This window comes from Dermacentor variabilis, chromosome 8 (assembly GCF_050947875.1).
Source record: "Dermacentor variabilis isolate Ectoservices chromosome 8, ASM5094787v1, whole genome shotgun sequence".
Lineage (NCBI taxonomy): Eukaryota > Metazoa > Arthropoda > Arachnida > Ixodida > Ixodidae > Dermacentor > Dermacentor variabilis.
Genome location: NC_134575.1, coordinates 54,225,302 through 54,240,568, shown reverse-complemented (window position 1 = coordinate 54,240,568; position 15,267 = coordinate 54,225,302). Strand labels below are relative to the sequence as shown.

The following is a 15,267-nucleotide window of genomic DNA, read 5'->3' as shown; positions in this document are numbered from 1 at the left end:
ATGCACACTCAGGCTTTTCTTTTTCTCTGTTAGTAAAGTTGAAGTGTTTCAGTTATACTGCCTTTTTCTCCTTCCCAGCTGGGTGTTCTCTCAAGGAATGGTCCGCGCTGTACGTAAGTCGTTTGCAAAGGAAGAATGCAGGGGCAAATGCACAACCGCCCAATTCAAAAGAGTGTTTGCTGACGCGCTGAGCAGTTACGTTTGCATATTTCTGCGATACACTGACACCACAACAGAGGCCAACTCCTCTGAGTATTGACGTCTATTGGGAAAGCGAAGCACACAGTGGGCGTAGCAAGAATATTTTTCTTTTTTTGAGAGGGGGATGCACGCATTTGACCAGAAGGAAAAGGGGAGGCAAAGCTAATACTAACACCGAAATTTCGGAGGTGGAGGGCACGTGCCAAATGTGCCCGGCCCTAACCCCCCCCCCCCCCCCCCCCATCTTTCTACGCCACTGGAGAGCAGGTCCGGTACGGTTTTCATGGGCGGAGCTCGCACTGAATTCTAAGGTTGTCACCGAGAAGAAAACACCCCACGGTAAAGCTTCGTTTTATGGCTGCTTGGTTTATACCAGCAACAAAACTGACAGAACCACACGTATAGTGAAGACAAGACAACGTAGGGAAAGCTTTAGAGATGTGTTTTTATTACTCCTCCAAGCCGAGAGTACCACTCTAAATAATTAGCCTCGGGCTGCTTAGGCTCTAAACCGAATAAACAATCGATCGTCGAATCACCACATCAAAGGCCACACAATAGGAAAACACCTTGATGTTGCACTATAGCAAGTCTCCACACTAAGAAAAGCATCTGAATACAATGCGCTCACCAGTGATGACATTCAGACACTTGCAGAAAGACGGTGCTCACACGCACGCATAGCAATCGCCTCAATTCAAAACCAGTGCCACACAATTTCCAAAACACTTTCAAGGATACAAACACCCCAAGGCAATCAAGAGTCAATTGAATGAGTGTGCTTACATGGTGGATGTTGCTTACATATGTACTTGATTTCACCTTATAGCAACTGGGTTTTTGCACAGAATAATAAATCTTCACTTCTACAATTTATGACTTGTGTGCAAGTTCACAACCCGAATTTACAAGAGCGCTCACATTTGGCAGGCTTCAATTTGTTGGCCGTGTGAAAAAAAGGAGAGAAATTCCTAAATTACAAATACATTCATCCGGTGAACAGTTTAAACCAGGCATTTGGGATCAGCGGTGAAAATAAAGGATAATCAGGTTGGCGCAGAATTCCCAAAGCCTTTAGTTCACAAGAACAATTTGTCAGTGGCCAGCGGCTTTTAATCTTAAAAAGTTATTTGCCAAATGAAGTTCCTACGAAGTGCTGTGCCGTGTGAGATTGCTCTCCGAATTCAGGCCCACATCCTTAAATGCACAACCGGGATATCTAAGGTGTGATTTCACAAATTTTTGGCATTGCGTTGACAAAACCAACACGGTGGCATTGCACAGAGAACAACCGTCCATGCCGCGAGAAGCAGATGGCAAACACACTTCCATGCACGACGAAAGCGACCTCGAAAAACTTGCTCATCACAACCTGTCTGCGACCATTGTTGCTTCTTCACACACATAAAAAAGTGAAAAATGAACGACAGCCAAAAACCGAGTGACCTAATCTACAGTGGCCTGCTTATTCGCGGCACATTGCGCACTAGAAAAAAAAAAAGCAAGAACAAAAACAATATTCGAAATGTGGGTTAAAATGCAACAACTAAATAACATGTGCATAGCTATGCATATAGACTATATAACAAATAAAACAAGCCTCTCTGTATGTACAATCTACACGTGAACAGAACAAGGTGCACGGTAAAATGCGTTGCGTCAGTTGTTCTAAAAACAAGTACAGCTGCGTTATAGCGCAATGCATCACACCGGGGACTATTTTTCACTATAAGAACTTTCTGCCCTATCAGAAGTCCTGTTTCCCACTACAACACGAACAGGAAAAAGAAACTCCAACACATACACAACCTAAACATATCTCTTCATAGCTGTGTTTTGTAACAAAATACTATGTACACGAGCAGCCCCTCACTTTACATTATTCAGCCTACCTACAAGTCTCTCGCAGAACGACTTGAAAATACACCCTTAATGAACTTTTAAGGTCAGGTTCCCCCAAACAGCAGCAAAAGTTCCTTCACTGGAAAAGTTTAGCAAACAGGCAATGCACTAACACAGAAGTATACCGGAATAGCAGAAGCCTTATTGAGGAGCAGCAGTGATGCTAGCGCCATCTTCCAACGTTGCACTCAACGATAACATGCCACAGACCTTTTGTGTAGCCTGAAATATTTCTACCGAAAGCAAGCTCCAAAAATACCTTTGTTAGAATTAGGTCGCTGTTGGCACGCTTACGTAGACAGATATGTGGAATGCCATTGGTCAATGCAATAAAAGAATCGCACGCTTTTGTTGAACACTGTGTCGCTAGCTGGAGCCACCAATACTGCTGTTCACTTGTACGTCTCATGGTAGTCATCCCGTAAACGTTTATTCTAGTAAGCAGACACTGTGCCAGAACTCTCTATTATGGTTGGCATGACCTTTCCAGAATGCGTTGGCTATGCCTTGGTGCTTGGTGGTCCGGTTATCAATACATTTGCCTTATGAAGTTTCATTTTGTACTGGAGCAGAGACTGGATAAACCACTGAATTGCACAGCACCAGGTAGTTGGCCACGTGCGCTACTATATATACAAATGAAAACCACATGGCAAAATGTGAATTTCAACAGTAAAACTGCAGTACTGTTCAGTGACTGTGAAGTTGCTGTTAGGGGCAGTTTTTAGCTACAGCCTCCTTTACTTTTTTGATGGGGAACGAAATGTCACTGTAATACAAGGGAGAGTGAATTACCCCTGACACATAAGCTACCGATAAATTCTTTTTTCCTTTCTTTTGTATGTAATTGAACCATCCCATTCGTGTTCTAGTCATCCACGATAGTACAGCAGCTTATTCAATGCACCAGCTGAGTCAGCATCTTCACACGAGCAATGTACTGATGCACAGTTGTCCAATTAATAGCACCGCACGAGCGTCGACAGGCCAGCAAGTCAACGCTTTCTAACAGTGCAACGCGACAAGATCCGCAAGCTCTCTTGCTGATCTTGCCACTTTGCGCTGTCAGAAGGCACTGATTGGCCGGGCAGCTAGCGCTCATGCGGTACTGTTAAAGAATCAGTGGACTTTATTCTTGTGTAGAGCCAATTATATGCAAAGTGGGATTCTGCTAAAAAGAAACACTTGCACTGCACGTAATTTTCATCCTACAGAGATGGCTTGCCACTACCACGTAGAAGTTTTTGCTGTGCAAGGATGTTGACCTCGAGGTTAGGCAAAAGGGTGCCCTATTGTAACAGACAAAAGAAAAAAAAAAGAGCTAGACTATAGCAGCAACCAGGACACTGGGATGTAGGCTATATATGTATACATATTTTTTTATCACAGACCGCAGCCTCAAATCAAGTCTTGACTATTGCTGCCGCTTGAGGCATAGAACTGAACTCCCAACTCTAAAGCTCTTGTAGCAATTTTGTAGTGGCACAGGCAAAGCTGCCACATAAAAATTATTCTCTTCCCCTCAATTGGATATACTTTATATTATATATTGTATATATATATATATTTAATTTCTAATAGACCCTGCACCTTCAATGCTATTTAAAAATGGCTCAAGGCATAAAGATATGCAGGCAGCTATAAGAACAGCCTGAAAAGCCAGCACATTTGCTACTCCTATCTTAACGCATGAGTGTTGATGGATTGCACAACACATCACAGATGCACACAAACACACACAAAGTTAGAAGCCAAGTGAAACGAACAAACTTTACAAAAAATTTTTTTTCAGGAAGCCCGTGAGAACATGCCTGTTAAATTCTTGCCGACATCAACTCAATGCTTCAATGTACATTAAAAATGCAATGTCAAGCGTACAGGAATGATGCTAAATAAATAAAGTAATGAGGCTTCCTCATCAGCTGCCTACGCACCAATGTAAAAAATAATTTACATCTGAACAGGCCCCAGTAAGAATACGTTAGCCCGAGCCACTATAAGAAGTGTAACTTTAACATACTGTTTTGCAGTTTCCTGGCAAAATTGTGTTGTCCTGTCAGTTAAAAAAAAAGGAACAAAAGAAAAACAGATACGTCAGCTTTATGAACATGTATGGCCTAACGTAAGAGTCAAACGTCTTCTCAATGTCCATGTTCCGACAGTAGCCCTTTCCAGAGAAAGAATATACATGCTATTGCCGAGCAAAACTAGTAGGATATATACCAGACTGCCATTTCCCTGACAAGTTTCAGACAAGCAGTGAGCCACGGAAAGTGCGCCTGCGTTGCGTGTGAACTCTCTTAATCCCAAGAAGTGCTGCGTTTTTCCTTTTTCTGCTGTTAAACGCACACGCACGACTGATCACCACATTGCTTTGGTCCTCTGAACAAGAAAAGCTCATGTGAAACAGTGTTGCAATCCTAACGAGACTGTGAAACATGTAGGGAGATGCGCACTTCGGCAGCAAAGGCTCACACGTATTCACAACGGTAAAAATGAGTGCTCAGTCAACTCGTCAGCTTATTTCTTGTAATCATGATCACAATGCGATTTGGAGGGTCTTCCTTCCCCACACTCGGCATTCGTGCTACTCCGACAGAAGTAGCAACTGAACTTGTCTAACACACATGCAGGAACCCACCAATGAGATGACGCTAGAGGTGCAAACCTTCACTCTCCAGTGCGTTTTGACGAAATATGGCTCATAAATCGCATAAGCCCGTCGCTGATGCTGGCGTGGTATACAGATAAGGACAGGCATTGACCATCAATTTGGCAATGTTGAGAAAGTGCTGCAAGTCAATCTGCATTTGCAAAGAAAAGCCATCTGTTTAAAAGCCTCGATTGCAAATTTATGGTTCGTAAGTCGCAGAAGTGTGTCACTGCAGTGTGGCGACTGCACAAATAATGACTGGCCATAACCCTCTGCTCGGCAATGTCGAGGAAGTCTCACACCAAATCGATCTGCTTTCGTGAATGCAGCCGTTCGCTTGCGTCAAGCTTCTACGCCCTTCTCATTTACAACCAGCCACCAAGTGCATGTAAAGAAAGCATAAATTTTCCACTTAGTCCAAGATCGTCAGTCAGAATGACATTAAACAAAGAGCAGGGCCGAATCGAAACTAGCACTGCACTTGGCTTTCAGAATAGCTAGCTTGCAAATGACAAGTACTGTCAAGAAAAAAAAAAGAGTATGACGCCGTTAAGAATGTTGAGAGATCTTTCACACTGAACCCGCTTTGCTATTTGCATGCAACTGCAAGTGGCCCATGCACTTACAAGGACTGTGGATAAAGCAACGGATCTCTTAGTTGGAATGTGGCATTCAAGCTGGACTGCAAATTCTGGAGAAAGTTTAGAGTAACACAAGCCAGATCACTGGCGGGACCCCCATTGTATGCTAAGACAGTTACACACTTCCGACACATTTAGGACAGGGACAGGCAGCAGTATTACGAGCAATAATTCACGAATGGTACACAGAGAAAATGTGGATTTCAGCCCCTCCACATTCCTTCTGGAAGCTGCTTCACCGACTGACCTTTTCTGCTGACATGTATACAGTAGGTAGACCATATGAAGGGGAACCCTGAGCAAAGGTTAGTAAATGGCGAAAAGCTTAGAGACACCCTAAACATTCACACGGTTGGTTAACATTCCTTTTCAAACGATTATCGTCGTGCGTCCACGAGTACAAGAGTAGCCAAGCGTGGCATCTCTAGCCCTGTTGGTTGCACTACATTGCTCATAAGCAAACACGCTATGATCACATATGGTACACCTAAAGATAACAATGTGTACATATCTGCGCATAAAAACAAAAAAAGCACAAACTCGCAGATCTATGGTGATGAAAGATGAGAAACGCTGAACACCTTTAGAACTAACGAGACCAGATAATTCAAACTATGCGCACAATGTTCAACAGTCAGCTATGCAAACGACTAAATTGGTGCAAATGTAACTGTGTGTATGCGTGTTCGCAAAGTAAGTTATATTCCTAGCTTCGTTGCACGTGCAAACAAGAAAGAAAAGAAAAATAACTGCCACTAAGCGACAGTCCTTTGTGTCTTTGCTATACTACTGACAAACATCTCAGCTGTGAGTGCAATTTGTGACTATGCCCGAGTTCTTGGGGCTTGAAAAGCCAGGCCAAGACTACGTGCCCTTCATTACTTTGTAACAGATGCATGCCTATAATTGCTATCTTTGTCAAGTTATAAACACCTAAATAGCTCTTTCTGGCAGTATACGACACACACCGCTCCCGGAACTGTCAATGGATGGATGAAACGACGAGACCAGTGCTACGGCTGCGGTAGTGTAGTGATGAATGAAACTTGTGGTGAGGCTCAGCCTTAAATGCCAATGCTAAGTTGTAGGTTAGGCACACCCTGTTGGAAAAAGACGACACAGAATGTCCCAAAATGCGATGAAAGCTTTCCCTGTGAGCTGGATATCGTGCAGTGACAGTTTTCTACCATGAGAGAACTGTCCTTACAAAGCAACAGGACATCGAGCTAACCACAGAACTGACTGTCGCAATGGCCTTCAGCTCTCTTCAACACGAGCAGCACATCATCTAACATCACGTCCTTCTGTCGTCACGTCGATGAAAATCTCGCCGCAGAAAGTTCAGTCAGTATGACAACTGTGTATTCCTAAGTTCAACGGAAATTTGTCCGCGCCGAAAAAAAATTTCGGTTGCGTGTCCGACAGGCTTGCGTGCACGTGTACGACTCACTCCTGACTGACCTGGCTGACACCAAGTTTACAAGGACTACCAGTAATGCCGGCACAGATACCTAGCGACAACAGCGCACTAACAGCCGCACCATACAGACCAGAAGTAAACAAGGTTAGGGTGGCTGCCACCTGACAAGCAAGCACTGTATGCACATAATCACAACCAAAAAAAAAAGTGAGCAAGAAAGTAGGATTGAACAGCACAATATGTTTCTTTGTACCAGGTAGTAACAGAGCTGCCAGCAACAGTGAATTATAATGGTATCCTTGACTGGCCACTTCAAAGCATGCCGGTAGGACCACACAGTAATGTGAGACAGCTATATTTCCAAGATAAGCAGACTCTAACGCTGATAATTGGCTCTTACTTTCTATTTTGTTATTCTCTGCATATCATTTGGTCCAGGATGCTTCCTTTTTCATGCTTATTGCCAGCTAAAGGCTTCCATGAATGTTTTTACAAAATCCGTGCTTGTATATGGACTCACTGCACATGTAATGTAGAAGATGTGGGTTCAGCTTCAAACTGAGGCAACTTGTCTTTTTGTCCTCTTTCCTTTTCCTTATTTTTTTTTACAGTTACTTTTATTTTTTTCAGTTACGGTTATGGTTGGTACTTTTCTTGCATGGTGATCATTAAACAGCACTCAAAAAGATGAGCACAAAGAAAAGGTAGACGTAACATGCGCTGTTATTTCACTTATGGACACCTTTCTTTGTCCTCGTCTTTTTTGAGCACTTTTACAATTTCCATGCCACTTTACCAACCTGCTATACTTAATGCACCTGTCAGTTTACTTTTCTTATTGCTGATATTTTGTCTCACGAAGAAAGACTACCTAAAAATTATATTGCCCATCTAGACATGTAATATAACTATATTTTTCACATTACACTAACGACAGCAATTTGCACTCATACTGTTGGTCACTATCCTTGTAACTATGAGGCATCCGCCTCACACTACTGTGTCCGATAATTGTATTGTTCAGTTCAATTGTATGATTACACCTCAGCAGCCTAAGGCCCCATCAGGCAAAGTGGTTACACTGTTGGCCCCAGCTCCCCAGGACATTTTTGTTAACGTCCCAATGAATTTTTACTTATAATAGGAACAAGCATCGCCCTGCAATAAAACCCAGTTGCTGCCTCACAAAACTAGAGAAATAATGCCGGAGTGCTTGGGAATGATCAGTCAGAGATGTCACAAGAGAGTAATGGAATTCCAGTCACAATACAGCACACACCATGGGCATGACCTGCACTGTACCGAGACCAGATTTCATGTTATCTACAACTCTCTGTTGCTACATCGCTTTTAACCATGGACCCTGCAGGAAAAGCAAACTGCACAGACTATAGTTAAAAGCATACAGGGCTGTTCACTTTAGATTCCATTCAAACAACCATAAAGATATTAACAGTGATGCCACAGTCATACTAATCTTTGCCAAAGTACACGCTACAAGAAAAACAAAGATGCATAAAAAAATTTGCTTAATGTTAGGCACCAAACAGGCCCTTTTCAGAAACTTCAAGTCAGCTTTCTAGCACCACAAGGCTATTCAGCATGGAAGAAATGGTCCCCACTGACATTTTAGCGCTGCCAAGCCTTTCCCATGGTGTGGATGAGTCCTACTCATTACGACGTGTTGACCCAATAAGCCAAATTTTTGTCCATGCTAGCCATGTTGAAAAATCAATAAGCGCCAGTAGAAAATTGGAGTGTCTCCTATACGCAAATTTGACTTTAAAATGTGGCTCCATGGCAATTCAGGGTGAACTGCTGTGAAGTGGGCGCATAAGTACGCGTTTCTTCTCCATCTTCCTTGCCTTTGTCTAAGGCTGCAATAATGGTGATGGGTCACACGCAGGAGCAAGTTATGCATTTGCAAAAATACAATAGGGCTGACGACTTGAGCTTGTCACAGGTCGACGTACAGCTTGCAGCGCGTGCCAGTGATGAGAATGAGCCTGAAATATCTATTGCCACGAAATGTCTTTATGGCTCTAAATAATTTTTTGTGTAACAGCTTATTGCTGCCCTTTGCTGACTGGGAACGTGTTTGCCCATGCCAAAGCTCAGCCCTCTACGAGATAAATGTGCATTAACGTCAACTTTCAACTTCGCTGTTCCCTGAATAACGCAGTGCGGGATTTCCTAAATGTAACATGCAGTTATGCAAAAAAGCCAGTGGCACTACCAACCGCTCAAGATTGTCGAATGTTTTTTGTTTTTTTTTTACTAGCATGCCAGAAGTACTCTCGGAAATTTTCTTTTAAAAAGCCCCTTCTTGAACTAAACAGAGTGATGTTGTTTAGCAGAGATAAGTAATTGCTATATACTGACAATTTTCTTGATATAAATTTCAACGCCATATCTTTTGGCAAGGAAAAGACTTGACAGACACACACACACAAAAAAAATGAAAGAGCCATAAAGCCACCATCCCAACAAATGCAGCGCTTCCACATTTTCCAGACGGCATTGCCAGGAATGGCCACTTCCCCACTATGTGAAACAGGCTGATGGTATTTTTTCACAAACAGCAGGAGAACTTTACTGCCATGCCTCGTGCCCTAAACAGAGCAGTCAACATATTGTTTATGCTGCATACATAGCTACTGCTACTGCAATTTGCCTTGTGAAATATCTGTTTGCAATGCAGTAAAAAACGTGCCTTTTAAGACTTGGATGGCGTTTTTAATTACAGGAATCATAGCCACATTTAGGGCATCCAGCTATGCAAGAAAGCCAAATCAACAGTTTTGAAAAGGGCCTATCATGAATGCCAAAAACACACCTAACAAGAGTTTTTATCACATCCATATGCAAGTGTTGCAGCATAGATATGGACACAACTACACAAAATTCTTGCACCTCCATGCATGCTTGCACCGTGCAAAAGAAGATGACAATGCTGGTCACAGGAGTTGCCGCAATCCCAAGACAATATGAAAGACTGGTATAAAAAACTACTAGCATCATAGAAAATCTTCTAGGTTAATTGTGAAACTCCTTGGTTCTTCGTGAGTGGTTTTCTTTTGATTCTACGAGCAGTAACCTGACTACGAATGGAAGCGCTGTCGTCACTGTGTGCAGTAAGAAAGAACCTCGAGCCTGTGCAACGTCGAGCAGATGTCGAGCAGACGGCCAGCAGACGCCGAGCAGACGCCCCCAACTCATTTTATGCCTTATTGCTGCAACAACCAAGCTAAACTTAGCTGATGATTATGATGAGAGGACGACATTCCTGTCAACAAAGTACTAGGGGGAACACTGGGAAGGGGGAGACAAAACTGTTATGGGTGCGTTCTGAGGAGTAAGCATTCACAACCTTGTTGCATATTTCTCTATACTCATTCCACGAATATACGAATGACTCTGGGGAACTGTATAAAAGAAAACTCTCGGGCAACTAAAGAATACAACAACTTGCGAGAAGTATATATATATATATATAACACATTCTGAAAAAGGGAACAAGGAGGGAGGCGGGGGGGGGGGGGGGTTCAAGGCAAAACGACAGGTTCTCGCAGCTTAACATGAAGAGGGAGGGCTCTTCAAGACATTGAAGGGAAAAAGGGGCTAAACAAGACTAGACAAATGACGTCGTCGTAGGCTGCTCACACTGTTTCCAGAAGACGCGGTGGCCACGTGCATTTTTCGTTGTGTGGAAAGTCAGTGCCAACCGTCTCTCATTTATCAACATTGCAGAGTTGCTGCAACCGGAGTCCAGACCATGCACACACACACACATTGTCCTCACCTTCAGTGAGTGCAGCCACAGCTGCCTTGTCGTTGCCGTAGGCTTGCTTCAAATGCAGTGTTTACTGTGCTGTCGTTACAGTCAGCTTCCAACCGATGCAAGGCTGACTATCCTGCCGTTGCAGCTGACAGTCCCATCTTGCAACCAGCTTCATTCAGAGGCAACGCTGTCTTTGCAGTCAGCTTCCTTAGGATGTAATGACCATCATGTCCTACCACATGACTGCCTGTTGTTGCAGACCGCTTCTTTCTGATGCAATCTTTACACGCTAAGTGTTTTCAACTGGTGCAACTGCCATGGAGCAATGCAAGGGGTTGTGGCGCTTGTTGCGGCAGGTTTTCATTACTCAACCTAACTGTGTTACGCGGCTGCTTAGCGACCAGCCCACGCACAGCTGGTCAGACAGAAGTGATTGTCCAGAACGCTTCTTTAAGAGACGCAGGTGTTCCGGCATCTTCGGCTGTGGAAGTAGCCTTGTTCTCTCGGCCAATGACATCCTGTAAAACATAAGGGTTCAAGCTTCAGCTAGATGATAAAAAAAAACATGCTTAAAAGTGAGGCTAGAAAAGAAACACTAATTCAGGTTCAGGTTAGCAGATTATTTCCTTAAGACTCCAGCTCCCAGATTTAGTTGAAAAGCTTCATTTGAAATTAGCATTGCAAAAAAGGCCAAACTTTTCTTTCTAGAATTTCCAGCATAGAACACAGATGGCAATGACACAAGTCTGACACAGCCTTGTTTGGAAGCTCTTCAACAAAGAGAATTATGTGGTGGTGAGATTTGAACCATGGTGCCTCAGTACAGTAGCCAGACAGTCTTCCCATTAGGCCTCTAATACAGGCATGGAACAAATAACTATCAACCTTACCCCTCTCCGTCCCCTGCAGCAGCTAGTGCCCCTTTGAGACTATCGACACACACGTCACATTTCTAAGCAACAATTTGCTTTTCAAATCGAGACCACCTGTGCCCGTGGCAGCTTTCTCCATGACGAGAACTTGGCGCTGCTGCGGAGGAGATGCAGAAGAAGTGGCCCGTCGAGCAAATGATGCGTAGATCAGCCATGAAGAAAGAGCACAGTGAGAGGGCAACCGGTCAGAGTAACGAGAGGCTGAATGCTTCCCTTAACCTGGCTTTAACCCAAGTTGTACCTGGCGCAGATTTTATGTGCCAGCTTCTTTATTGACAATTCAATCCTCCCATCAATGCGCTACTGGTCCGAAGGCATGTATTTGAGTTTGAATTTATTCAACCACATGGCAGTTACATAAAAGAGCACATGGACGTGTTTAGGTGTGATGGGAAAAAAGCTGCATTTAAAAGCTTGACTGGCCCCATCACCCGGAAAACAACAAAATTACAGCAGAGAGCGACAACACAAAAGGAATACACATGTGGCCCGTCACAGCAAAGCGCGAAATAAAACTCTGACATGTATAAAAAAACGTTAAACAACAAAGCAATAGATAATTGTATGACATTAATTAACCACCACAAAAGTGACCTCATATTACAGGAATAGGACAAATTATGTAAACTTTCAATTGTTAATTTCCATTTGTCCAGTAAACTCGGAAGGCAGAAATGTAATGTTTGCAGGCCGTAATTAGTACAAGGACATGGTACATACCAATTCTCTGTATGTCGGGTGAGGCGACTGGCCGGATTTGGTTGCAAGTCGGCCAGCATATGTGAGAGGGTACGTCCTCTGCCTATTTCTGATTTAAAAGTTGACAAGAGCTTGTGTTCATAATAACTGTTCACTCTTAAAATTCTACACTTTATAAGTAATGAAGCAGTGTGCGCGTCCTGCGATACACCTTCAATACACCTCAGGGCATTTCTTTGCAGCATGACCAGATTGTTTAATGACGCTTTAGAGCCTGTGGACCAAACCAGATGACAATAGTGTAAATAACAAGAAAAGAGAGCATTGTATAATAATAGATTTTGTTTTACAGGTGACATATTGTGACACCAACGCAACACACCTAAACTCTGCAAAGCTTATGCCTTATGTGTTTCGTATGGTGATTCCATGCCATATGTTCATGGAAGAGAACACCGAGAGTTTTAACAGTTTGGGAAAATTCAATTTCATTATTGTTAAGGGTTAGCTTGAGAGTCGTTTCGTATAATTTGGATTTCGCACAGAACAGTACAGCCTTGGTTTTAGAGCAGTTGATTTGTAGTGAATTTGCTATAGTCCATGCATATATTTTATTTAGCACTTCACTTGCAGACACGACGAGGTCATAAGCCATTTTATCGGAAAAAAAAATACACCAGTATGATCCGCGTAGATTGCATAATCTACAGGGCTGTCGATTTTTACAATATCGTTGGATTATCGTTGGAATCAATATCGCCGGATTAGATCCCGTGACCTTGCGCTTAGCAGCACAACACCAAAGCCGCTAAGGCACCACGACAGGTAATCATTTTTTCATTTTTTTTTCCTTGCCATGCCCAAAAGTGTAGATATGTGGTGGACAGTGTTAGACTTTCGATACAAGATTGCACACACAGAGAAACTGCATTGCTGACAGGAGAAGTGAATACAGCAGAGTGTTCAGCCATCTCTTTCTCTGTCCGTCTGTCTCTTTGCGTGCATGCATGCATGTAGGCATGTCTGTCCATGCATCATGTCCACTCGGGACGGTAGTGCCACAAGCGCTTAGTGTCAGGTTACTGAAGTCTTTCAATGACCACAGAGTATGCTGTGTAGCAGCAATACAACATCTCCAAATTAACTGAGCTCGAGAAATTTGAAAGCCGTCGACTCGACTAGCTGTTGAAAAGCGGCCGTTCAACCCGGGTGTTATCAAGACAAACACAAACTTAAGCTACCGCCATCAAAGACACCAGAAGCACCACACCGACCTGTTCATAGTCGAAGCTGGGGTTGAGGCTCCGAGCTGACCTCGACGACCGTGTCACACGTGGCGACAGGATCCGGCGGTTAAGCGTCTCGGGTGACAGAGGCACGGGCGCACGATTCAGCGTCTGGCTCTGAAAGACTGTGCCATTGACAGACACGAATGAGTTCTCGTCACCGTTCATGGGTGAGCAGCCGCCACGACCGCCATGGCTGGGCAGCGTCTGCTCCAGGTCGTCGACCTCCGGGAACTTGCAGGGCCACTTCGACGACGAGGCCACGCCTGCTGGCTGCGAGAACTTTGCCGCCAGGAGCGCCACTCTTCCGGTTCTCGTCGCAGAGGCATCCACGTCTGCAGCTGACTTTGCAGGTATGGTGTCGTAACCGGTCCATGGCTTTGTCATCATCGTCGCCGTAGGGGAACTGGCTCGCGGCGCCGATGTTTCCGTTGCCGAATTCCGCCCACTGCTGCCCCCTGCCTTCTTGGGTGACCACTTTGTCGGAGATGTGCTGAGGTAAGTGGGGCGCGGCCGGAAGCTGCTGCCACGAGTCGCCCTGGTCGGCGAGCTCTTCGTTGGCGATGTCTTTGGTGGTGGACTGAGGCGGTTCAGCTTTTCTGTCGGGATGTCGGCACTACGTCCAGATGACAGCGACAGGGAACAACTCTCGACGGGGCTTGGTCTGTCAGGAAATATGTTGGCAAAAAGAAGAACTTCAGTTTTAAGCTTCTCTAATGGAATCAATCACTATTACCTGCCCATGTAGCACCCTAGCATAGGCAGCAGCCACACGAAGCACTTAAGTACCAATAAGGAATCAACAAAAGTCACCTTGCTTATGTTAAACAAAGGTGTGTAAATCTCTAAAATTTCCAATGCAAAAAAAAAATTTCGCCTTCATGTTGCCACTGCCATCTTGTCCCGACAATAGCAACGATGGCTGCTCGGATGGTAGACTGTGGCAATGCTTCGAATGGGGTTTTAGTTCCGCATACAATTGTAATTCATAGGCAATATTTGGACTCATCTACTTAGAAATAAAACTCGTGCGCTAGAATTGAGTAAATGTAAATGCACTTACCAACATGCCATAGTTTCTCTAAAGTCACTTGACAAGGATTACCATTCAAAGTGGTCAAAAACCACGAAGCAGAAAAGTGCAAGCGCAGCTGTCTACTCTTACTGCCCGTGCTACGCCTGTTTGCTTACAAACAAGCACCTGATCTAATGATTACATTGCAGAAGCACTGGAATAAATTATGTAAATCAAATATTTTAAATAAAGCCATTGGTCGGTTTGGTTAGTTGGGGTTTAATGGCACAAAGGCAACTAAGACCATGCTGTGCCAGTCACAAGACAAAAGGAAATGCAAGGTTGGAGCCGGTAAGCCTGCATTGCATTATAGTTCGTGTAAATAACCAGTTGTCTCTAAAAAGTGGAGCAGGTTAGTAAATGGCACTAGCGGGTCACCTGCCAGTAACAGGGCAGGGTGTAAAGGTATATGTAAATTATATAGGCTGTGCAAAAGCTTCCGCCGCTTTGTTTCAAAGTGTGGACGTGTCATAAGGATATATAATAATGTAAGAGGTTGATTGCATTTTTTGCGAGTCGGCGGGTTTTCTTTTTGGAGGAGAAAGCTGTGTGTTAAATGTGTGTGTCCAAACCGAAGTCGACACAGGATCACCTCAGAACCGTTGCTGGCGAGTGCACGACTTCCACTCAGCAATTACGGGTTTAGTAAGATGTAGCTTGTTGCTTATACAATGGTC

The 15,267-nt window shown here is 43.9% G+C and overlaps 1 protein-coding gene across 1 annotated transcript in view; it reads right to left on the bottom strand.

Annotated features, from left to right (window-relative positions):
- Positions 1–626: 626 nt before the first annotated feature.
- Usp15-31 (Ubiquitin specific protease 15/31) overlaps positions 627–15,267 on the bottom strand; it is a 65,297-nt gene continuing 50,656 nt past the window's right edge. The window contains exons 11-12 of the mRNA XM_075702150.1: positions 13,504–14,179; positions 627–11,116 (exon numbers count right to left, since the gene is read on the bottom strand). Of these exons, the coding sequence (XP_075558265.1) occupies positions 11,018–11,116; positions 13,504–14,179 (775 nt within the window). The 3' untranslated portion in view covers positions 627–11,017. The remainder of the gene's footprint in view (positions 11,117–13,503; positions 14,180–15,267) is intronic.